A 24541-nucleotide genomic window follows, 5' to 3' on the forward strand; every position below is an offset into this window, starting at 1 on the left:
AGAAAGTATTTATTTTGCAACCATGGTGCTGAAATTAAACAGCTAGATAGATACATGTTTATATTCCTGCAACCACAGGACTTTTTTTTAAAGCCTCCATGAATGTGTTGCTAAGAGACCAAGTCTTTCGTATATCTATGTCACTCTTTAACTTACCCTAATTATAAACAGTTTTTTAAATTGCATTTGAAATTATATTTTTAATATCTAGCCATTGTCCAATCACTTCAGATGTCAATTTATTTACAGGAAGCAGTAGAAAGGGACAAGTGAAGTAAACAGGGTTTTTCTTAAAGTTTACTTAAAGTTTTCTTGGAGTTGCTGAAGTGTTTACAGGAAGCCTTTCCCCCACACGAGGAGGGTCAGATCTATTACAGCAAACAGTTGTGATTGACTCGACCTTTGGCATTTTTGTGTTATTAATTCTTCCTGTAACTTGCTGCAAATATTATGTCTGTTTGTTTTCTGTTTCTTATGAATAAATTGTACTGAGTAAGAACCTAATGGTTTAGGGCTTGCACAATTTTCAGGCTCTCTGCTCAAATCCCTGTTTCCGCCAGCAGATCTATTCCTCGACTGCACTGCCTACCTCTTCTAAACATAAATCACTTCTGCATTTCTCCAGAGCTGGATGGAACTTTTTCCTATGGCATCCCTTAAGGGAACGAAAGAAACTAAAAAAAACTAACAAACTTTGTACTCAGAGGTAGCATTCAAGACACTTGAACCAGAAACTGTAGACCACATATGTGTATTGCATCCATCTGCATAAAAGCAGAGCACCAGCTACAAAAGGTTCTGATTTCCCAGACACTATTAAAGTGAACTGGAAACCAGAAAAAGTACAAATTACTACTTACCAAAGACAAGCCAATAACAGACAATAAAGACCTGCAACTGTCATTGCCTTTCAGCCTTCACCATAAAAAATTGAGAGCTAATTAAATAACCAGGAAAGCTTGGAAAGCCTAAAGAAAGTACGAGCTAAAGAATCTGTGAGTTACATTTAAGGATCTCTAATGATAAGCAAGTGTAGGTCCTGCTCACTAGCCTGACCTCTTCCCACCAAGGGCATGGGGTCCCAAAACAACTGAGTAAAAATAACAGCAAACATTTTGGTGTAGAGAGAGCAGTTTACTTGATAGTCTGAATTGTTCTGTTTAGAACATAAAAATGTCTGCCTCCAAATTATCCATCTGGATGTATTAATGGTCACCAGAAAGCAAGCTGTGATAGTGGCTGTTCCATGCAGACAATCAAATATGATATTTTACATGTTGTTTGCCCAGCTCCAGTGTCCAAGACAAGAAGCTGTGTGACACACAACACCTGTCACCACCAATCCCCACACTGCTGCAGCCACTGGTAAGGAGCAAAACACCTTTAAAAAGTCGTTTTTATGAGAATACAAAGCATGTTGCTACTGAGCCAATCAACACAGCACCAATGGGCAACATTTTCCACCTGAGATACACCCTCAATACGAGCTGATGGCCAAGGAGTACTGGAACTCATGATGGGTTTTTTTTCCTTGCAGCTATTCCTCACCATAGCAGTAAATTTGGGGTTATCTCAAGAACACAAAATGCATTTTAAACAGCCCCTCTTTTATCTCACTTTTGAAACAGCATTACACTATTAGTATTTTAAAATTTCCTAGTACCAAAATTAACTGACATTCAGCAGGAAAACATTGTCTGTTCAAGGAGTAAATACTTCCATCAATATAATGCAGGAACTCTTAACAGAAAGTCATTGTTTGCTGGAATGAAAGACCAGTTTTGCCATTTTTAATGGTGGCAGATTGCAGAAGTTAAAATTGAAAAGCATCTGGGGTTTTTCAAGGAAGCAATAAAAGTCACCATGGGCATTGTAAATTCCCTTGGCATTTGAGCACTTTTCCCAAGAAAATCAAATCTCATTCCAATCTATGCCATTACTCAGTGAAGTGCTGTGTTACCTGGAACATCCTGGAGCAGTGCATTGGCAGATAAGGCACATCTGAAAGGTCCCAACATCTTGTCCTAAAGTATCACCATGGCTACAGAACTGGTACATATTGCTCTTCCTGAAATTGTTGCTAATGCATCAGACTAAACTAATAAAAACACTTAATATACAGATATCTGAAAATAAACACACAAGGTGGACCCTTTGTCTCAATAATCACATCTAAAAGATCTTGAACCTTGTTCTCCATCTTTGTATCCAGGTAACAAACTACAGGTATTTGCATAATAGTGATGAGCATAACCAGTGATGAGCAACTGGTTACTGATGATTTCTTTCCTTCAGCAGGCTGATTCAGGCCAGGCCAGGACCTCATTTTAGGATAACGTGCCTCCTTATAGAGCTTGCCGTTGCTTAAAATCCCAATTAGATTAAAATATTCTCCCACCCTGAGGATTTCCTCAGTCATTAGTCAGAAATGAGATTCACTTTCGTCCCACCAGAGCACTTATTGCCCCGGCGTGCTCTGGAGGCACTAATTATTGCCAGCAGTAAATCGGCAGCTCATGACTGCTCACATCGTTAGCCACCCTCTAAGGAGATCATCAGCACATCACTGAGCAGCCTGTCCTTTGCTCCCTGTCTGGCCAATACTCAGATCCTAATGTGAAGCCATCCCACTGTTTTTTTAATAATCTCATATTCCATAAAACATATAACTTGCTAATCATACAACACAGCACATTGCTGGCTCTCCTGTGAGATGAAATGAAATGATAATCCAATCACTTTCAGTGGTAACAGGTCCTTGGGTGATTGTATCCTGAGCTGCCTCTGCAGGTTCTCACATCACTGAGAAAGGCAAAATATTATCAGCAAAACTCACATTTTTTTCAGGATTCATAGTATATGTGAAACACAGGCAGATATTTGGATAAAAATACTTTCATCCCAAGCACTAAACTGCCTCAGTTCTGCTTTTATTTGCATTTTCTAAGCATGGGTCATCAGAACGTGACCTTGTCTGCCTCAGACCACCAACTGCCCTGAGCTGCTCGTGTGAGAGCTGTGTACAAACACTGGTACCTCTTATCTGAATTCTCCCTGGCCTCCTCTCTGCCTTCACAACTGATAGCACATGTGGAAATGTTAGTGGTTGGCTGTAATCAAGTGTGAGGTTTTTTGTCATAAGGATTATTTTTAATAACTTGGGATCTTTTTTGTTACACAAAAACACCATAACAGCATACAGTTTGATAACTTTAATGAGGCTTTGCAATTTACATTCAATGTGTATTAGTACACAAAATATAAGAAATCACATATACACATAAACTTTGCTTTGTTGTTTTACAAACCAACCAGAATGAACTACACAAGCTACATTTATTCACATAACAAAATGGAACATTTTCAAGCTTTCTTCACCGATCAAATATCTCAACAACTTATGGACCAACATTATTTTTCAGCTGCTAAAACAACAATCTGCCATAAGGAACAAATAATTTATGTCAACAGATACACTGACATCGCATTCTACGAAATCAAAAGCCAAGTTGAGCACTGACTGAATGCTTCCAGATTTCAGCAGAACTCACGTGAAGCAATAGTGCAGAACTTACACTAACATCAAATCTCTCCACAGTTTATCAGCCCTATGACTGAGAAAAAAAAAAATCACATACAGAAATTCTTTAGGGTAAATGAAGCCATTTCATTACAGGGTTATTTAACCCACTTATTTTTCAACCTTTTTAAAACAAAAAGGAAATAGCTTTAAAAAAATTTTTTTAAAAAGAAATACTTAAACCTTTTGGGTTTTCATTTGCTGACTTATAAACTATATTCACATACAACATGAATTTGTACTTTGTGAATAGTTTTGGTCCCTCAGACTGTCTTATTAGTGAATCTGTTTTTAACTACTTCGTTCAAATATACCAACACTTCACTAATATAGTTATTTAAAGTTAAGTAGGTAAAAATAACATAGACCTATCTTAAAACAGTATCTCTCATTTTTGGCTTCTGAACAGCACACAGTCACAAAAACCAAAGCTTCTTTTAGCAGCATTAAAGGTGAAGTGTGAACTTCTGTGTGAAGCTGTCCTAAAAATTTTCTGGTACTTTCAAATATATTGAATGCGCTCAGCTCTTCAGACACAGACCCTGCAAAACCTGAGCATCCAACTTGCTTTCACAAACAAAACCCTGCTCCCAGAGCAGTTCCCTGCAGAGGTGCTCATTTGGTCACACACATTTTCACGACACACGTGACTTTTTACAAATGAAACCAATGTACCACATGAGTATTTCAGTACATGCACTAGGGGAACGCTTCCAGAATCATCCTTCAGTTTGGTAAGGAGGGGAAAACTACAATTTTCACAGACTAACCACTGCTTTATGCCTGTTAGTTTCAACAAAATGTGTTGAAAGGACTAAAAGCTCACCAATACATCTCAAAATATAACTGTAAGGCAGCCGAGCTCCTCTGCTTCTGTGTTCCCACAGGGAACCTCAGGTTTTGTCAGTGATTTGAAAGGAACGCTAACACTGATGAAGTTTGCAGCTCTCCCAAAAATTCATGGAACAGTAAATAATTAAGAGGCCAAGTCAATGAACCAAGCAGAGTGGACCATTTAATAAATTGGGCATAAGCAAAGTGTCTTTCATACACACTATTGGTAAATTCAATGCCTAGAAGTATAGAATACCCTTATGGAAAGGATGCTTGACTTTGTTCTAGAAAACAGTGGCTCTGCAAAGGATTTGGGGGTATCTCTGGCAGAAAAAAATCTACCCCTTTCAAAAATCACCCTGGAGATCACTTTTGCACTTGTACAAGTCTGTTAAGGTGAAAGGCTTGGTGGGGAGTGTTATAAGGGGCCTCTTCACTTTAGCACATGGAAGAGAAAAAATATAGATGATTTAACATTCCACTACCAGTTTTGGAAGTGAATTAAAACATTCAAGGGCATCTTTTGGAGCACCAATATCAAACTGGTAAGCAACAATAACAAACCACTCACAATTTAAAACAAATGCCAAACCACTGAGCCTTGGAACTCATTTTAAGGTAACTGCCCACGTAGGAGCGTTGCCTCCATCATCTCTTCGTAGACTGAGCTAAACTTTATTGTCCCATAGAGCTGAGAGGCTGTTGGTTTATCTGTTTGGAACTTACTGGTGACTCTGATATTGCTGCAACCTTCAGAGAATTCTTGATGGAGCTGAGTTCCCACATGTGTAAGTTTATGACGTGCACACCACAACATCCACTTGTGATCTTGTACAGGTTTTTAAGAACAGCCTTCCGGAGAAGAATGTACACCCAGGGATCTAAAATCTGATTCCACGTGGCCATTCGGAGAGCAAAAAGTATCGTCTCACAGGTCTCCTTTGAGCGACTCTCGTTAATCCCAATTCTGGCCATTGTCACCTGAAAAGGCAGTATTTTAGAATTATGCATCAAAAAATACACCGAGAGCATTTAAATTATCTGAAAATCACATATTTTAAAACCATATATTAAAAAATATACCAAGAGAGCATGAGTGAAATTGTTTCAACGTTGTCTCTAACTTCACACCTTCACAGCATCAGTGCATCCCAAATTGCAATGTAAATACTTTCAGGCATATAACATTTATCACCCTAGAAATCCTCTAAAATGTTTTACAAAGGACATACATGTGCCTCTGCTGAATTACTTCTGCAGAACTTTGAGCAGAGGATGGCAACCAGGGATTGATCTGAGCAACAAGTAAAAATTTAATCCAGAATTTGATCTAACAAAGCATGCCAATATTGTTCCAGAAATGGATTTTCTCAAGGGCAGAATCCACTTGTAGGTCAACACGTTTTTTATAAAAGCTATTTATTTTTTCACATTTTCCTAATTAAAGGCTGCATAAGGAACACAGTACCTTGATTTCAACAAGAAGATTCATGTTTTACACTGCAGCAGAACACAATTTATTGACACCAGAAGATTTAGAGGTCTGAAGGAAAATTTAAGCCATGGTGACAAAAGCCACTGATACCCCTCCACTTGTCAATGGAGATGCAGAGGGTTTCATTCACCTCTGGAGGTGCTGCACATGGACAGACCTCCACCAGCAACAACACTACCAGAGACAATAATTCCACATGGTGGAATTCCAGAATGGCTCAGCAGGACAGCATCTGGCAGAGGATACCCAAGGGCTACACCAGCCCAGCAAGCTGTGGCTCTGGCCTCCCTGCTCTGCAGAGCAGCAAGCTGGGCTGTGAGACACAGCCCCAGTGAAACTCAGGCCACTGGGACTCCTGCCCTGCAGAGACCTCCTTTACAGGCTGGCTGCCACTGGGGGTTTGTAACCTAAGTTCCTGTGTGAAGAAAGCCTGATCTGCCAAGCCAGGAATCTGCCAGAAGATGGTAAATTATCTCTCCCTGTTATTAATGTTAAAACCACATGAAGACTTTTTTGGTAGAAAGATGAAACACTGCAATGCTTTTAGTTCCAAAGCCTTTAAAGTGCTGCAGTTATTTAACTAAGAAACGGGATATTTTACAACTGATGCTGTGAGTACACTGATTTATTGAGCAATGAGAGGTAGGGTCAGTCTGTCTAAGTGCAGGGTCGTAGTTTCAAAAAGAGGCACTGAAAAAAAAACTCAACAGAAAAACTAAAAAATAATAATGAAGGAAGAGAAAACTAAAGCTCAGCATTCCAGCAAACCTATTTCGCTCTTTTTTAAATGCTTCTCTGTATTTACAGACCCTACCTATAGCTTGCAGGTCACCACATCTGAGTATAAACTTGAATGGCACAAAGTGAATGCATAAAAGGACACTGAACTTGTTTGGCGAAGCATTTGATCCAGTGTTTCTGTATGGCTTCTATGGGAGCAGCAGAGGAAGCCCCTCAGAACATTGCTAAGGAAGCTGGTAGGGCTGGCAGGAGCACAGCTGGGAACTGGTGTGGAAAGGAGGAGGAATGTCTGAGCACCAAGCCAACACAAACACAAGCCAGTTCCCTGAATCTGCTCTTCACCCCACAACCACCGGGCACATTCCTCTGACATCAGCAGCCCACCCAAACTTGAACGGCTCCTTTGGCTTCGCATGGGATGTTTTTCAGGACAGTCTACATTTTATTTATTAGAGGTCTAATACCACAAGGCAAACTCAGACAGAATACTCCTTACTCTGCAAATAGGACTAGGCAACAAATGACAGCTCAACAGCGCCCACAAGACCAATGTCCTTATCCCATACAGCATGTTTGACTTAACACAGGCATTCAGGTTCCTAATCCGCCTCTTGATGTACTTAAAAATTCATTTGTTGTTCCTCTCTCACATTCTCTGGAGTTAATAAATGCCAAATCCAACGCAATGTCATGTCCAGAAAAACAAGCAGTAGATGTTGCTAATAAGTAGCTCTATCCAGATTTTGTAAAACTTATTTTCTCATGTTACCTAGAACACTTGTGAGATTCCCTTGCATTTAGAAGCAATCACCTCTAAGTGAATCTATTCATTTGCTGTTCAACATAAACATACCTCTGCTTTGATTACAGATTTGCATGAAGTAAATCAGGACAACAAGGAAAACTGATACATAATTTATGGATTCTGACACTTGGGGGAGAAGCTTCATCCAGAACATTTCAGTTGCCTCTTCTGAACATCGGACATGCAAAAAATAATACATCTGAACTCAGGCAGAGCAAGTAGAGCTTATATACACAGTCACATGTTTAAGCAATTCAGCTGTGGGTCCCTGGATTTGAAATAATAAGATAAAATCTAATTATCTACAAATTTTGTTTTATAAAATAAGATTTTCCTAACCATATTACTTACATTATTTGGGAGTATTACACAGAAATTAAAAAATATTTTCTTTCTTGTATCTCAAAAAGTAATATAAAATAATATCCAGCTTTTTGAAGTTCTGAGAGGCCGAGATTTCCATACAGAAAGACTGAGAATCTCATTGTAGCCCTCAGCATGAGCATTTTTATCCTAAAATACTTGTGGCAGAGCAGCAGAACATGTTGCCATCACTTTGAGTATGAAGTGAGAGAGTTTCTCACTCCTCCAAAGGGACTGCCCTGCCCTGGGGGCCTTCACATTTTCTGAAAAATCTTGGAAGAAAACTGCAAGCAACTGAATCAACTGCACCAACACTGCAATGAGGAGACTGTGTCCTGGAGCCTTTCTAAAATCATCTGCTGATTCCCAGAACAAGACCTAAACTTCAGTGGAAGAGGGGTGGAATGGAATAAATTATTATTTCTATCACATTTTCATAGTCAATTTGTTCTATTTAAATTTAAATTCTTAAAATACTGTTCCAAAATCAGTTTGAAACCATAAATTCTTAAAAGGACTAATACACTAGCAGCTGTTAAATAAAGGATTTCATTGAAGCAATGCATGCAGACAGTCTGTATTTGCTCCCTGGGTGTGAGAAATTCGCGTCACTGAAATGGTTCAAGTCATCAGCTCAGAAATTGCCACCAGAACTTGGTGCAGTGCCAAGTGGACTTTTGAGAGTGGGACCACCTCGACAGGCACAAAAAGAACATTTCTTTTCTTCTTATTTGAGTATTAGTGGTCAATAATTGGTTCAAAGTCAGGAAACCAACTCAAACACTTTTTTCCATTCCCTGTAGGCCCAGCAGGCAGGTAGGACAAAGGAATTCTGTTCTCTGTAGCCAGCAACACACAAGTGGGCAGGAGGCAGCACTATTGCATCATATCTAACCATCTTTGATCTCCACAACTAAAGTTAATATTCATGCAGATTCAGCAGTGTGACTCAAAAAATTAATCCCCAGCTGGTAAATAAAAAACATAACTCATGACATTTTCTAACTTATCTAGAAATGTAAGAATCCAAGTAGCACTTTGCTGATTTATACACTGTTTATATGAAGACAGCTGTAGTATGTCTCCCTGGTTTGCAAAAAAAGAAAAAGTATCACATGATGTAACTATGACAATTCAAACTTTCTTTAGAAAAGGTACTACAAAAGAATAACTGTAAAAGCCATTTTAAACCAAGGGTACCTGTTTGTAAGATATAAAGCTACTCTGACTCCTACTAGTCCTTACTGGTTTAAGAAAAGACCAGAGAATTCCGTGTCCCTAAAAATAGATAGAGAGAAATCAAATTTGTGTCAAGAAAGGACTTGACACAATACATTAAACTTCTACAGACTTTTTGTCCAATTTTAAGCTTCATTAAAGCCAAAGCTCATTTTGCAAGATCCAGAAAGTCTGACGGAAAATTTTTTAAAACAATTTAAAATTGTTGACTTCTTCAATTTTGCACCTACCAGACAGCATCAGAGAATTATCATTTCCCTTCAGGACAAACCTCAGTGCAATAAACAAAAAAGTTGCTCCAAGGCTTCACACCACTCACCAAACATAAACAGCACTAATTTAATTTTCTTTCCAGTTGGGTCTACACAAGAGCAACCAATAGGCTAAAAAGCTCTGCTGCTTACTCACATTCCTGTTAGTACTCAAGGACAGCCAGTCAAAACAAGAAGCAGACTTTAGAGCTAGTTAAGAAGAAAGACAAAAATGCAACTTTGATGCATTTCACCTCACAGGCTCTAAATCCAGGTTCTATCCTTGACTTCAGGAAACTGGATAAAAACCAGTCACCAAGAGATTGACATGGAAGGCAGAGTAGACAAATATCGGAAATTCTTGTCTTCTGCAGCTCAGCCTTTGGACTCTATTTCCCTGTGGGAACCTTGCAGACCCTCCCAAGCCTCTTCCTCTTCCTTTGGATTTCCTTTAGTCCTGAGGATTTCCATTAATGGAAGAAAGCCCATGGATTTTTCAGTATTTGCAGAACACTTATGTTTTGTCACTACTGCCTATGCTGAACCCTGAGGTGCAAATCCCCTTCTCCTACACCACAGAGGTTTCAAGGCAGAACTTTACTGATTACGTGCCAAACCATGGAAACAAAAAATATACACTTATTTTGAATTTCTAGAGTTTTTGGAACTTTCACTTTTTGTGTCAAAAAAGCAGCTTCAGTCTAAGAGGCAAGGGATCATACAAGATGCCACTTTGTTGTACTCTATAGACTTTAAGAAAATAAATTTGCAAAATAGCGGGAGAAAGAAATAAAAATGCATAATCTGCACATTTTATGTACCATTTTACATCTCCCAAGTAGAGCTAATAAAAAAGAAACACTGACAGCAAATTGCCTCTACCATTGCTATATTGATCTTGCAGTATACAAGCCAAGCAATTGTTGCAACAAAGTTGAGTATGCTTCATTTTATTTTTTATGTGATTCTGCAAGTCAGTTTAAAAACAAGAGCTTCCAAGAACAATATGCAGTGCACCACTTCTGCCATCAAAATGTTAGTACACACACTGTTCTACTTATGCCACATAATGCTTTTTATGTTCTAGATCTGCAACATGTTTTTCCCCTAATGCTTTCCTTTCCCTTTCTAAAACAAAAACATTAACTGTATCTTCAACTTTTATATACCAGATGATCACTTAGCTCAGCAATTAAATTTTAACTGAACATAGCGATTTTATAAAAAAAGTCAATTTAAAAAGGAATTGTAGACAACAAAATACATGAGCCAGCTTTCCATCACATTAAAGTCCAGAGGGTACTTTTAAGGGCACATGTAATAATTCCTTACGTAAAATTTTGCAGGATCAGCCCTTGAGAAGTAGCAGCAGAATAAGGGAGTCTCCTTTTGTCTCATGTGTATTTCTGTGATAAAATAAGAATGCCACTAAAAATTAAGAGTGGATCCACTGGCTCACTATTTTCCCCCCTTAAAAAGGAATTGCATAAACATTTTGAAGGTATTGTTGAGCTAAAGGTGCTCAGAGGTGTAGAAAGTCCAAAAAGTATAGAGAAAATAGGAAAAACACAGTTTTTTGCAAAGCAAATAAACATATTTTCTCATATTTCTTTCTCAGACACAGCTTAGTCTGTGACCAGGGAATTTCTCACTGAAGTTTACAGGAATGAAATTATGAAGCAAGCCTGCTTCACTTTATTACCAGCAGGGAGGTGTGGGGGGTGTGTGCACATGAACTTGCAAACATTAAGTGAAAGTGAAGTTTTAATTTTCTGTCATCTTTCCCCTTAGACACTACCTATTTTGCATCAGTTTTGCAGTAGCATAAATTCCTGTTGGGCTTGAATAAAACATTCCAGGTCACCTCTTTGTTTCTCCTAAATAATCCAAATATTTCTATCTTGGATTGACAGCCTCTTTCTTTATTTCCTTTCCTTGCCAGCAAAATAAGAAATACTTTAGTTCAACTAGATGCCAATGTCATTACTCTCACAGCTTAATTGATAACTCATTTGAAAGGAAAGCATTGTGGATATGGATAGAAAAGATTCTAGCATTGGAAACAGTAGATGACTCACTTCATAATGAAAAGACATAGCGTCCATACCAAAGTCAAATAAACAACCTGTTTCCTGAGCTACATGTTTTAAAGTTACAAGAAAGCCTGTTTCCACAGCGTGAGGAATGTATTCCTGCCTAAGAACAAGGCCTATAACAAAAAATCTCTTGCACAAAATAATTAATTTTATAGATAAAATTCATATATTCTTTAACCAGCAGTGCTAGAGAAGCTTTACAGGACAATTTTAAGGACCAGAAAACAATAGAATATTTCTAATATGTATAATAAGGACCATCTTTAGGGAGGCAAGGACTGTAAGTATTCGGGATTCTTTTCTTCTTCCATTAGGGTCAGTTGGGTAAAGCTTCAAACCCTGGAAATGACCTATTACTTCTCTATTGTTGCTTTGCTCTTCCAGGTTTTCACACCCATTTGGAAAAAAAAAAAAAAATCACATTTTTAATGGTTAAATAAATATTCTAATTTATTTAGGAACAACAGAAGTTCTCTCACTAATACCCTACAAATATCCAAAGGAAGAATCACAAATAACACTTGATACTGGGGAGGAAGAGAACTGTCTGAATGAAGAAAAAAAGAGACAATATACAGACAGCCTGGGGGGAAGAGGAGCTGCAGAGGTCCACAGCTATAGAACAGGCTGAAAAGATTGGAAGAGACCTCTACGGTCATCAAGTCCAACCATTAACCCAGCACCACCATGCTCACTACTAAACCTTTTCCATATGCCCAAGTGCCACACCCACATGCCTTTTGAACACTTCCAGGGACGGTGATTCCAGCACTTCCCTGGGCAGCCTATTCCAATGCTTGATCACCCTTTCAATGAAGATATGTTTTCCTAATTTCTATTTAAAACTCTCCTGGTGATCCTGTCCTTATTGAACATGGACTGGAGTCACAGTCACCTAATCACTTGGTGCTACCTCATTTGCAGTGTTTGAAAAATCTGACTGGAGGCAAAAAAAGATATGATGCATTGCTTTTACATTATTCTTTTTAGATCACCTTTGTTAAAGTGACTTATTCTAAGTATCATTCTGGAGGAGTAAACTAAGCAGCTATGATCAGAAATATCAAGACTAATGAATTAGCAATGTATCTACCAAGTTGGAATATACAATTTGCAGTTACTTTTTCTCTTTTATGTTGGCAAATAAACTGAAAGGGCCTGCAGCTCAACCACCTTTCAGGAGGAGGATGGAAGAGAAAAATCAAGTCTCCATTTAAAAGTGATTTATTTCTCATTATTTCTGTAAATGCACACTTCTGGTAAAACATGGATTCAAGTTTATTACCAATTCACTAATGACCTGTAAATCCTAAACCAAATTGCTACCACTTACAGGGATCCTCACCTCCTTTCTGCTTCACTTTCCCCATGCAGTGAAGCAGATGGGCATATAGGTGGTCACATCCTTCTCAGCACAAGAATCTTCCTCCCCACGTACTCATGCCCCGATGTCAGCCGTAACATGGGTCATGAGGTCACTCTTGAGCAGATTCACTACATCCTTTTCATCCTACCCCACTCCTTTAACTTCAGGACCCCAAACCTCCTCAGGGGCAGCACAAAGGTCCAGCACAGGAGGAGGGGAACCAGCTGGAGAGCAGTCATAAACTTCCAATACTCCAGTGACAGTTAATCTTTTGTTTCTGCGAGTTTAGTATTGAGGCCCAACTATCTTAAAAACCTCAGTTCAGGACATCCCTTACGCAAAGGTTAATTTTCAGCCTTCTTTGGGCAATCATGCAGAAGCACAGCTCTCATGCCACTCAAACCTGCCCTTCAGCCCATGGCTCTGACTGAAGAGCTAAGAGCAAGTTTAGGAGCTGCTCTCCACTCCTGCTCTGCCTGGACATTAATCCTTGAGGAGAGGGTACAGTACCTACAAAGCAGCTCCAGTTCATTCCACCATTCCTCTACTTCACCTCATCCAATACAAAAATGAATCCCAAAGACTGAGTCACGATTACTACAACTTCACTGTCACCCCCGGTGTAAACCCTTTCTGCAGTGTTCTGCTCCCTGCCCATTGCTGTTCCTAAAAGCACACCTACAGAAGCTGTGATGGGACCGTGCTCTGCACTGCCGGGCACTGGGCACATAGGGAATCTCTGTCCTCAGGGAGCTTGCAACCCAAACTGCAACTCAGCAATTCCTCCCAGACATTAACAAATTCCACAGCACTAGTGAGACAAGTAACTTACACCAGAAAGCACCATGCCACACCTCAAATTGTGAATTACACCATAATAATTATCGCACAGAATATATGAATGTGTATTACACCCTGATGTCTGTCATTAAACCTGGTGAGGATGAAGGACTTTCTGGAGTTTTTCCATGTGAGTGTATTACTCCCCGAGATTTTTCAGCAACAACTTTACCATTTAAAGTGTTTAGATAGTCAGGAAAGACAGCTTTCCTAAAATAACCATCCAAAAATGGTTATGCCATGTATGATATTTCCCAAAGATGGTTATGACATTTTCAAGTAAGAAATGCCTGAATAAGTGTAATATCTAGGAAATAGGAAGAATTCTCTTATATCAAACAACAGAATGAATGTCAAACTGACTTACTTTTTAATATCAAACACAGAATCCAAAAACCTACCCAAGTGAAATAAACAAGGAAAGGTTATGAATGGCAAATTTATTTCGGTGAAGTTTTTAGAATTTGATTTCTTGAGATGGAAACTTCAAAATTGAAAAAAAATTTCTGTGAAAGTCACTGGCATCCATTTGAAACAAAATATTGTGTTTCAATTTATAGATCTTCATGGTTTAATTCTGTATAAAGCATCTAAATTTAAAAATCAAGAAGCAAACAATTATGAAAGAAAACCAGAACCACATTATTCTGAAAATGCCACGTTCTCACACGACTGGAAACCTACCTTTCCTACTTTTTCTCTCCAAAATAAACAATCTTATTGTATTCTGATAGCACTGCACTTTCAAAAAAGGCTTTACGTACATTTTTCCAAACAGCACAAGTAAACACAGATAACAAAAACTATATTTATGCTTCCCCGAAAGCCTCTGGTAAGCCTCTGGTAAAGGGCAGTATGTCAATCTCAGCCCTCCTTCCTTCCCTGCTTTGTATCACTACCACTGCCCATTTCTTCTCCAGCACTGTGCTGTTGGAAGAGCATCTCAGCCCCCCGACTTCTGTGAGAGGGAGGTAAACACTTGAATTACAAATATAGCCACGATTAATATACAGTTTCTAAGTACTCTATGATAAACTACGCCCTGGCCCACACTTATAAACATTTTTGTTAAAATGATTCCTCTTTCTCAGAAAGGATAAGGCCTGTAAGATCTCTATGTACTGTAAAAGATGAAAATAGGAACAGACCAATTCTAAACACCAAAACAGTATCTTTAAAATTCAGTATCATTTTAGGTAGGTATAGTCAAAAATTAATCTCATTCCTTTTCTCATCTAACCTGGTGGAATTAGGCAGTTGTGCCACTTAAGAATACTAAATAAAAGAAAGTTCTCTACAACCAATAGTAAAAGCATGAACATCTAATCCAAAGGTTTCTAGTATCATAGAAACACATCTGAATAGGTGGATTGGACTTTTAAATGCATTGTATTAAACTGTTACACGTGCAAATTCTCTCCAGGAGTATTTTCATGGGGACAAAGAAAAGCACACTCAAATTGTCTGAGCTGCTGAATAAACCTTATTCCATGGGGAGCTAAGCTGGAAAGAAACTTCTGTCTAACAAATTAACTAACTTCTGAGACTAATATAAACCTCAATCAAAAATGAGTGTTCTCTTTCCTCCTAACCTATAAAATGAGTTATGTATTTTAAAATAACTTTAGGGCCATAATATTAGCAATGACAGTAATCTTTCAGCAATTTAACCTTGAGTTATCAAACACTAGGAGAAACTCAAGCAAGAACAGTAATTGAATTTGCACAGAGTTAATGGATGTATTGAGAAACTCAGCAAACAATCAAAGGACCGTGACAGGAGGGAGAGCTCTTTCTCTAATGTAGCTCAAAAAGACAATCAAACACGAGAATTTTTCCTTTTCAGAGGAATTTAGGGAGCATTTTATTCATTCAAACTGACACTCCTGATCTCCGCTGACACAGCAAAGTCTGGAAGAGAAATAACTACCTACAGTCAGCAATAACTATCACTGTATTGATGCTTCGGACTAGAGATAAAGAGGTGTAGCTAGCAGGCCTGCTGCTGGCAAAAAGCTTTTTTTCCTTTCCCCATGAAACTGGTTCATTTATTAAAATCATTGTGACAGAAGTGGGCTCCTAAAAGGGGTTTGCACCCACCCTCAAATATGCACAGACAGCGTCCAAGGAGTTCTCCCATGGTAGACTTGCCGCAGGTCACCTCCCCTACCACAGGCAGGGTGTGAGGTGTTCCAGACCCAACACAAACCACTCTGCTGACAGTGCATCCTGTCTTTGTGTGGTGTCAGCAGACAAACGTTCTAGCAAGAACTCAATGGCAAAAGCCAGCACAAGCATAGGAATTATCACTGATTATCTTCTTTAAAATCTGAGCTCTGAAAAGGACAGGTAAGTGTCATTTTTCCCACTGAAAGTTTACAGCAGCATTCAAAGCTGCAAGGTTAGCTGAACATATTTAAGAGTATCTCCTCCTTCACTCTTCAGAAACACAGGACTGGAAACTGAAAGCCTAATTTATTCTATTTCAAAAGAAAAGATCACTCTCCCTGTTGACTGTGCCTGTGCAGGCAAAACAAGCTCACGATGGCTGCAGCTTTGACTAATAAAGAGTAAGACAATAATAGGCTTCTGCCGAGCAGCCCCCCATGAGAGATGAGTCCTCACTGGCAGAGCATGGACCTGCATCTTGGGACATCTCCCTGCTTCTCCTCAGCTGCACTTTCTGATTATGAGAAATCACCAGTCATAAGAGCACAAGGGATAAATTTTTCAGTAACTCTTCTGTTGTAGGGACAATACAACCAGCAATGAAGGCATACAAACAGCATTAATAAAGCAACAAGCCCATATAGATGATGCCCATCACACATATAAGCATAAGGTAGTGTAACAGAACCATAAACTACCAGCTTATTAAAGACAGAAAACAAGAATGGAGGGAGAAACTTCAAGAGTAACACAGATATGAACTCCTGGCAAAGTGTGTACATGGCTACACATGCAAAAATACTCAAATGAGATGCACAGAGGATTGCCTTGTACATCAAACTACCTTATACTGTACCCAACGATGTGGCCCAGAACTTACTTAGTGTAAAACATGCAACAAACTGACCTCCTTCAAAAAAACCTGCAACAAACTGACCTCCTTCAGCACACACCAACCGTGAGCCTGTCTCTGCACCCAAAACAGCTGGTGGAGCAACTAGGGTAGGATGGGGCAAGGGTATTCCAACAAAAGCCTCCCTGTTAGTACATCACTGCCCTTCTCACCAGTTCCAGAGCACATTCTCTGAAAGGACCACTCAGACCAGCACCAGCAGCTTCTGAGTTGAAGTGATTCAGTAAATTGCAAGCCCTAGGTGCAGGAAAAGCAGTCATCAAGCCTCACTGCGTGAGACAATCTGAGGACAAGAAAAAGTCAGAGCAAGTTCGGAGAGACACAATTAGCATAACAAATTGGAAAGAGAAGAGATTACATGAGAAGGGACTGATAAAAATTAATCTAAGCAGTAAAAAAAAAACAAACTGAATAAGAGTTGATTTATTCATATGAAATAAACAGAGCTCTTTCCAAAAAAAACAGGAATGGCTATTTTCTGCAGTAGAGGGGAGGTAAAGCTGGAATGAAATTAATCAGTTAACTGCATGGAAAAAGATCTTAACAAGAATAATTTGAATGTAGAAGTATTTTTCTCAGGCTGTGTTTCACACATGAAAAAGTTTAGAAATTTTTCCAGATCATAATTTGTTCCTGTAAATAAATTCACTCTGAAATAACTCTCTCCTGTCCATAGTTACAGGCAGTTCTCTTTGCTACTCCAAAAAAATAAATTTTATAAGAGGTTTATCCCTTGAGTCCTACAGAATACGACATACCGATGTCAGAATCTGCTCATACAAACACAGCTCCAAACCAAGCTGTTTCATGACACGCCAGATGTCAAGTCACAGCCAAGAAACAGCTTTATATAACAATGCATTTCATCAGAGGTGCTTGTCACAAAATGCTCCCATCCAACTATTTGCTTTGGGAATCCAATCCCTGGGGACCAAATTCATCCAGTAAAATTGACATACCCTTAAGCAAAGGGCTAAGGCTCTCGCAAGGATGAGAACTACACAGAGAAGATGATGTTACTATCTTCAGAGCATATTTACCTGGAATTACCCATCACAAAGCAAAATTATTTGAACCATCAGAACAAATGTGCCTCTGCAACTCATTGACTACATATATTATTATAAAAATCATGAATTTCACTTGTTTGGGGTTTTTTGTGAATTTTCTCTCGCTCTCAACTCCTCAAAAGGAGATCAGTGTTCCCCCTTAAGGGAAGGAGCAGGGAGCACCTCTCATTCCCATACTTCATTAAGGAAAGATTCTCTCACAGTGGCAGAAAAGTTGAAAAAGCTGCTTATTTTCCAAAAACAGATGAGATGGAGCTTTGGGGAAAAAATCAAAAGGCAAAAAAAGAAATCAGTAGGAGTTCCCTGTCCAAGAGCTCCAGGCAGAGCTCTACAAGAGCCATGCCATGGGCTCTGCTTTTGAAAAACACCCCATACCTTCAGGAATCTTAAGACAGAGGTGGTTATTGATTACAATAATATATATTATTATTTATAATATTAAGTGTTAGTTATATATACATTTAAACACATATATAAATAGGCATCAAAACAACTTCACTACCACTGAGCAGATGCAGAAGTCAAGCTCAGTTCCACACCAGACACTATAAAGGACAATCCAGGGTCTTGTGACTTTAATGACATCTGAAAGTGATATTATCACAGGACAGTGACAATGTCTGAATATTAACTCCACTTGGAAAAGAAATAAAATTAATTTAAAATCTAATAGTGAAGTGAATCTGCAGTTGGATTACAGTATTGGACAGACTGATTATGGTAGCCATACACATATGTCAATGGACATACCAGACTAGATTGAAAACAGATGGGGAATAAACGAAGTAAACCCCCCGTCAGATGGGGAATCACACAAATGAATCCAAACTCTTGTATCTGCAAACCACATGTGGTATAAAACGCATTGCCTTCCTCCACTTTCTCTTCCAGAAGTTTGTTTGGTTTCTAATTGCTTTGGTTTACTTTGAGGCAATTTGACTCCCACGAAACATTTTGTTCTGTATACTCTTTGGGATAGAGAACATAGGTAGAATTCACAATTCAAAGTCTACACTTCAAACTCTGACTTTTAGATTTAGCTTGGAGAAAAAAAAGTAAAGAAGCAAATGACTGCAGAACAAGCATGTATTTATGTCCTTTTCCAGATAATTTCACCTATGAACACCTGCTCATACATACGTCAAGAACTTATTTTGGTACATGCTGATTATATTATAGAATGTAAACCATTCTTTTCACAAATTAAAAGCCCTGAGACCTTTCAGATACATCAGACAAGTAGGTTTGAATCAGCAATTAATCATAAAGCATACAATTTGATAAACCCTGGATCAATTTAATGTAGCACTTGAGCAGTACATTCCTGACAAGACTTTACTCAACTGCAGGCCAAAAAATCTTGCTAAATTAACGCCACACTTGTAATTTTGTTTGTGTTCTGTTGCTATCAAAACAAGGAATGGGTACATAACTCAGCAAATTAACTGATATAAACTCTATGATCATAACAGCTGAGAAAGGAAATACCAATAGAAGACCCCATCCCATTTCCCAGTGAAACTCTCTGGCTAAAACAGTAATTGTTCACTTCCTTGAAACTTTGTCTCAAGAATTTAATCCCACTTTACACCAACTTTTTTTTTTTTTTTTTAACTCTTCCTTTCTAACCTAAATTTATCCATATTGCAGAACTACTTTCCATAGCACCAGGCTGATTACAGTGTAAGTTTGCCTTATCTCATTTCAAAAGAGGCAAAGCAGCACAAGCCTGGATCAGACAGAGAGCACCAGCAGATTTGCCACCCCGTGAACCAGAATTCCTTGATTACCAGCTCCCCTCTGCAACACAGTCCCAAAAAATACCAAGTACAAAATTAAGCAAGAAGTCATTCACGGGCCTGTATTGTAAGCTGAAGCAAACACCAAACTCCAAAAAGGGTCTGAAAAAAATTCCTTCTATAATAATAATTCATCTTCAACTACAACTCAGATGAAGTTAAATACTTTAACAAAACCGCTGCTGTGATTTCACTAGATTGCCATGATTTCTAAAATTATAATTTTATCTATATTTAATATATAGCAATATTAAAATTGAATGGTATAACAAAATTACCAACACCGAAAGAACAACCATAGTAGTTGCAATTTAGTGCTCCTTAATGCATTAAATAAATTAAGTATCTCTGTTGAATTAAAAAAGTTTACAGTTCTTCTGACACCCAAGGGTTTATAAAAACCAAATTAATCCCTACTTTTAAGAACAATTATTTTAAATCAAAATAAATGCCACCAGAGGATAATAATGCTGCTTTTTCATGGAAAGTAAAGTCGTCACCTGAGATGCTTTTCTTGAAAACCATTCTGTGGCTTGCCCCAAACTTCAGATGGTGTCTAAACTGTAAAGAAGTTCCCTACAAAACTTGCTATACTGCTCTGACAACTTGGTTTATGCTCCACACACTACAGCCAGGACACGGACAGAAGCCAAAATGAATTCAAACTACACTGCAGAGCAAGACTAGAAGAATTCTCTGTGATTTGAACAGAAGTGAAAGAGTTTTTGTGCATTTCAGTGATTGCAGACATTTATATACAGACTTTCTCCATGAAGCCTGAGATACTGGATTAATTAAATGCTACCTGCCAGATATACCAAACTGCTGCAGCTAGGCTGGTATCAGTATCTAATCTAGAACTAACTCAGGTAACTTCAGAATCTACCATAAGCAGTGAGCAGATGAGATATAGCTGTATCTAATACAGATATCAGATTTAAATGTCAGTATTTGTTACCTCGAACCAAAATTGCCCCTCATTTTTAACACTGGAAAACTACAGGACCCTGTTTCTAGGGAAGAAACTAAGATTTCATATGACTTGTGATTTTAACCCTCTGACCCTAGCAAAAAAACTAAATTTCTTCAGGCATGTTTACAACACTAAAAGGAGACAAAGCTAGTATGAGCTTTATAATGCCATGATACAGTAGGATCTGTCAAATTCTTTCCCATATCACAATCCCACTTCCTTTGATCCTGCTCACTGACAGAGCACGTGCTAACAGCAGTGGCACTGACCTTCTGGGAGTCACAGCAGGGACAGTCCTACACCACCTGCCCACAGCAGCTCTGCTGCTCATCTGTCCACATTACAAACCCAGCTTGCTTAGGTCTAAACCCAACGCTGATTTCAACCCACGGCCAACCACTGCTTTTCAACACAACTCTAAAGCAAAACCCTTAACACCCTGTTAATAGAGGGGAGGATTTTTAGGTTCTTAACTGCCCTAACACAGCTCACAAATAGCAGTAAACTGTTAAAATAACAGCAATCAGACTGCCATGAATAAAAAAATTATTTACACTGTACAGAGTAAAAAGACTTCCCAATCCTAAATTCCCAAATTCACTGAATTTTTGGAACAGCTCAATATTTGTTCTGAATTATTCTAGCTATGATTCTGCTACTACTGTCTGCTTTACAGCATTGGAATTACAATCCTCACAACCCCTATATATTTAGCATAATGTAATATTGATCAGAAGTGGAGAATAGCTACCAGTTTTTATAGATGCATAGGTACATACATTATGGGCAATATGCTATAAAATTATTATTATTGAGTGAGTGGAGCTGCTATCACAGTTTAAGTGCTTTAAAACCTGGAGATAAAAAAGTATAACTTTTATACAGTGATGTGCATTAAACATTGGCAAACACATTAGGCTCTTACCAGGAATGGACTCCAGCAAATGCAAGAAACACACATTATAGCCAAGAGCTGAATGATCATTTCAAAATGATGAGATCTGCCTTGTCTTTGTTGACTTTTAAATTTGACTCTTAAGAGGGTAATTCCTGTGACAGCATTGCACAGGAATGAAATAGCAAGGGCCAGGAACCCAAGGCAAGAAAAAAGTAAGAGATAAAATCTGTCTTCCCAGTCCTCAACATGTTCTGTTTTATAGAAGCACCAGGTCCTCGATGCTTGAATTTGGTAGGCTCTAAACCTAAGAATAGGTAGCAAAGCTATAAGAACAGCAAACAGACATACCATAGTCAACATCATTTTCACATGTCTAGAAGTCATTTTTGTAGAGTGAAATATTGGCTTAGTGACTCCAATGCACCGTTCAACAGCCATCACACTGCCCAGGAAGAGCGGGCACAAACCAAAGAAAACCATGCAGATGCCAAAAACACTGCAAAGAATGTTGGACTGGTTAAATCGAATCCAGTCTTTATCTGATGCATACACAAACACTGCAATGGCTCCATTGATGAGGTGACCAAAGAGATCTGTGACAACCAAACCACTGGCAAGGAGCAAAAAGGAAGCTTTTGATTTCTGTCTGAATCTCTGGTATGCCTTCATGAGAATTACTATTGCAAGACTGTTGGACAAAATTCCCACTGTCATGAAGATTATTGAAAAGAAAACTGAAATCTTTTTCTCCGTGTGGCACGTTGTGTTTTTCAAGACTCCAAATCCAGCCAGCCCTTGTGATTTTGAACTGTTCATGATTAGGAAAGGAGACGCAGCCCTCAAAGCATTTCAGCAGTCTTGCAGTCAAAAGGCATCTGCAATATTAAAAACAAATATACACAATGCTGTAAAAGGCATACCACTGTTCAAATGGCATTTGAAGCAGAAATTCCACAATATTAGTACAAATCTAATTTCTGGTCTTCTGAGTGATATGATATGGCATCACATTTTAAGCCCATCACTCAAAGGGTAAACAATTATCTGCATGCATTACACAATGCAAACGTAGCCTACAGGAAATTTAGAGTCTCTGCATGGATAATATATACAAAATAATGTATAAAATACATAATGGTTATGTACATATAGTAACAGAAACAATACAAACAATTCTGGTGGTTAAACTACGCTAAACGTTTTTGTAACAAACTCCTAGAATGACAGTATTTAGCCAGCCCATCTACAGTGAAAAGGGAAATACTGAAACTGAAGCATTTAGAGATCATAATCACACTCCATTTTAAAACATTTATTCTCAAAACAATGTCTTAGCATCTTCTAAACAATTCTTCTCCCACAACTTCATGTTTCAAAGCTTTAACCTAACCAGCACTGAAGCCTTCAACTTCCCAGCGCCCTCGCTGAAGCACAAACTTTGTTTTTAGATGTGCCGTAATTCAGAAACCAATTCCTCAAGTTACTTTACAGCTTATCTCCCATCTCTGCTCCAAGGACATTCCTAATAGCAAAACCTTCCCAGGCAGGAAAACGAAAAAAAGGGGAAAAAAGATTGGAAAAAAAAAAAAAAAGGCAGGCGTTAATAAGCCGTATTACGAACGGCCGCTGAAGCCTCTCGGTTCCTGAGCTACATCGGGAACGGGGCACGCCGGAGCCAGAGGCACCTCTACCGTTCGGGAGCGCTCAGCGGAGCGCGGCCGGCGACGTCCTCAGACGGAGCCGCGCACCGCAACCTCCCTGCGCGGCTCCCCGCGCTCCGCGGGCACAGACAGGCGGGCACAGACAGGCGGGCACAGACAGGCGGGCACAGACAGGTGAGCAGCCCCGGTGCCGGGGGAGCAGCGCCCCGCTCGCCCTTAAGCGCTGCCCCCGCCGGGGGCGGGGCGAGCCCGGCTCGCCGGGCACAAGTGCCACGCTCCGCACCGGCCCGGACCAGCCCCACCGCGCCACCGCTCCTTCCCTACCCCGGTCTCGGTGTCCGTCCCGGCCCCGCCGCCGCTCCCGTCCGCTTCGCCCCGCGGGGCCGGAGAGAGGCGCAGCGCGGAGCTCCGCCGGCCGCCACCGCTGCCGAGCCCCACTCCCGCCGGCACCGCCCGCGCCCGCCCTCCCTCCGCCTTCCCACCCGGCCTCCCTCCGCCTTCCCACCCGGCCTCCCGTCCGCCCTCCCCGCCCGCCGCCCCCGGCACGCGGTCCGGCTCCGTCCTGGGACCCGGGCAGCAGCGCTGCCCGCCCGTGTCGCCGCCAGGGCCCCGGTTCCGACGCCCCGGGCACGCTCACCTCGCCCCGCTGTCCCGGGAGGCGCAGCCCCTGCGCTCGGCTTTATCCCCGTGGGAGCAGGAGCGCTGCGGGAGCGCGGAGCGGCTGCCCGGCTCTGCCGGGGTGCGGCGGTGTCTCCGGAAAGGAGAGCCAGGCTGCCGTGTCCCATCACATCACAGCGACGGGCGACGGGGCCACCCCACCCAGGCAGGGCGAGTTCGTGCCCACCAGGCTGCAGCCAAGAGGCCACATCTGTCCTCAGCCACAGCTTCACCTCTTCTTCACTTCCCACGTGCTTCTTCCCAGCTACGCACTTCTGCAGAACGCAGGGAGCTCGGGAAGGGGTAGCCCCAGGAAAACTGTCAGGGATGCAGCTGGGCACATCATTAGACACACAGCCCCTTGCACCTACCTCCCTGGTCAAGCAGAGCTAATAGTGCTCTACTTGGAGCATTTCTCCACTGAAGAAATACAATGAGAACACATCCAGATGAGGCATTAATGATATGACAGATAAGTCTGGATATTCAAAGGTTCTTTTTTTCCCATTATGCACTCAAGCCGTTACAACTTGAAGTTATATAGATGACTTTTAAGTTCTTTCATCCATCAATGTCCAGGACTGCCAAACGGGCCTGAATGGGAACTTTTATTAATAACTCTTACAATAGAAATAAGCCAAAATATAAAATCAACATCAAATTATAAAACAAAACTGTAAAATATTATGGAATTTTTCATGGGCTACAATGATGAGGATCTTGAACTTGTTTTCATTGACATACAGCCTTGAGCTGTACTACTCCTGGCACCACAAGACAATTACTTAAAA

General features: G+C 40.0%; 1 protein-coding gene across 3 annotated transcripts; it reads right to left on the reverse strand.

Annotated features, from left to right (window-relative positions):
• Window positions 1–3197: 3197 nt before the first annotated feature.
• PTGFR (prostaglandin F receptor) lies at window positions 3198–24043 on the reverse strand. 3 transcript variants are annotated; one of them, XM_032118398.1, is made up of 3 exons: window positions 23731–24043; window positions 21460–22307; window positions 3198–5395 (listed from the first exon to the last, which is right to left on the reverse strand). In XM_032118398.1, exons 2-3 carry the CDS (start codon window positions 22246–22248, stop codon window positions 5090–5092), a joined length of 1095 nt encoding a protein of 364 aa, XP_031974289.1. In that variant the 5' UTR covers window positions 22249–22307; window positions 23731–24043; the 3' UTR covers window positions 3198–5089. The 3 variants fall into 3 exon arrangements, with proteins under 3 accessions (XP_031974289.1, XP_031974291.1, XP_031974288.1); XM_032118400.1 differs by lacking the exon at window positions 23731–24043 and adding an exon at window positions 23418–23531 and having other exon boundaries at window positions 21781–22307; XM_032118397.1 differs by lacking the exon at window positions 23731–24043 and adding an exon at window positions 23418–23531.
• Between the last annotated feature and the right edge of the window lie 498 nt (window positions 24044–24541).

This window comes from Corvus moneduloides, chromosome 9 (genome assembly GCF_009650955.1).
Source record: "Corvus moneduloides isolate bCorMon1 chromosome 9, bCorMon1.pri, whole genome shotgun sequence".
NCBI classification, from domain to species: domain Eukaryota; kingdom Metazoa; phylum Chordata; class Aves; order Passeriformes; family Corvidae; genus Corvus; species Corvus moneduloides.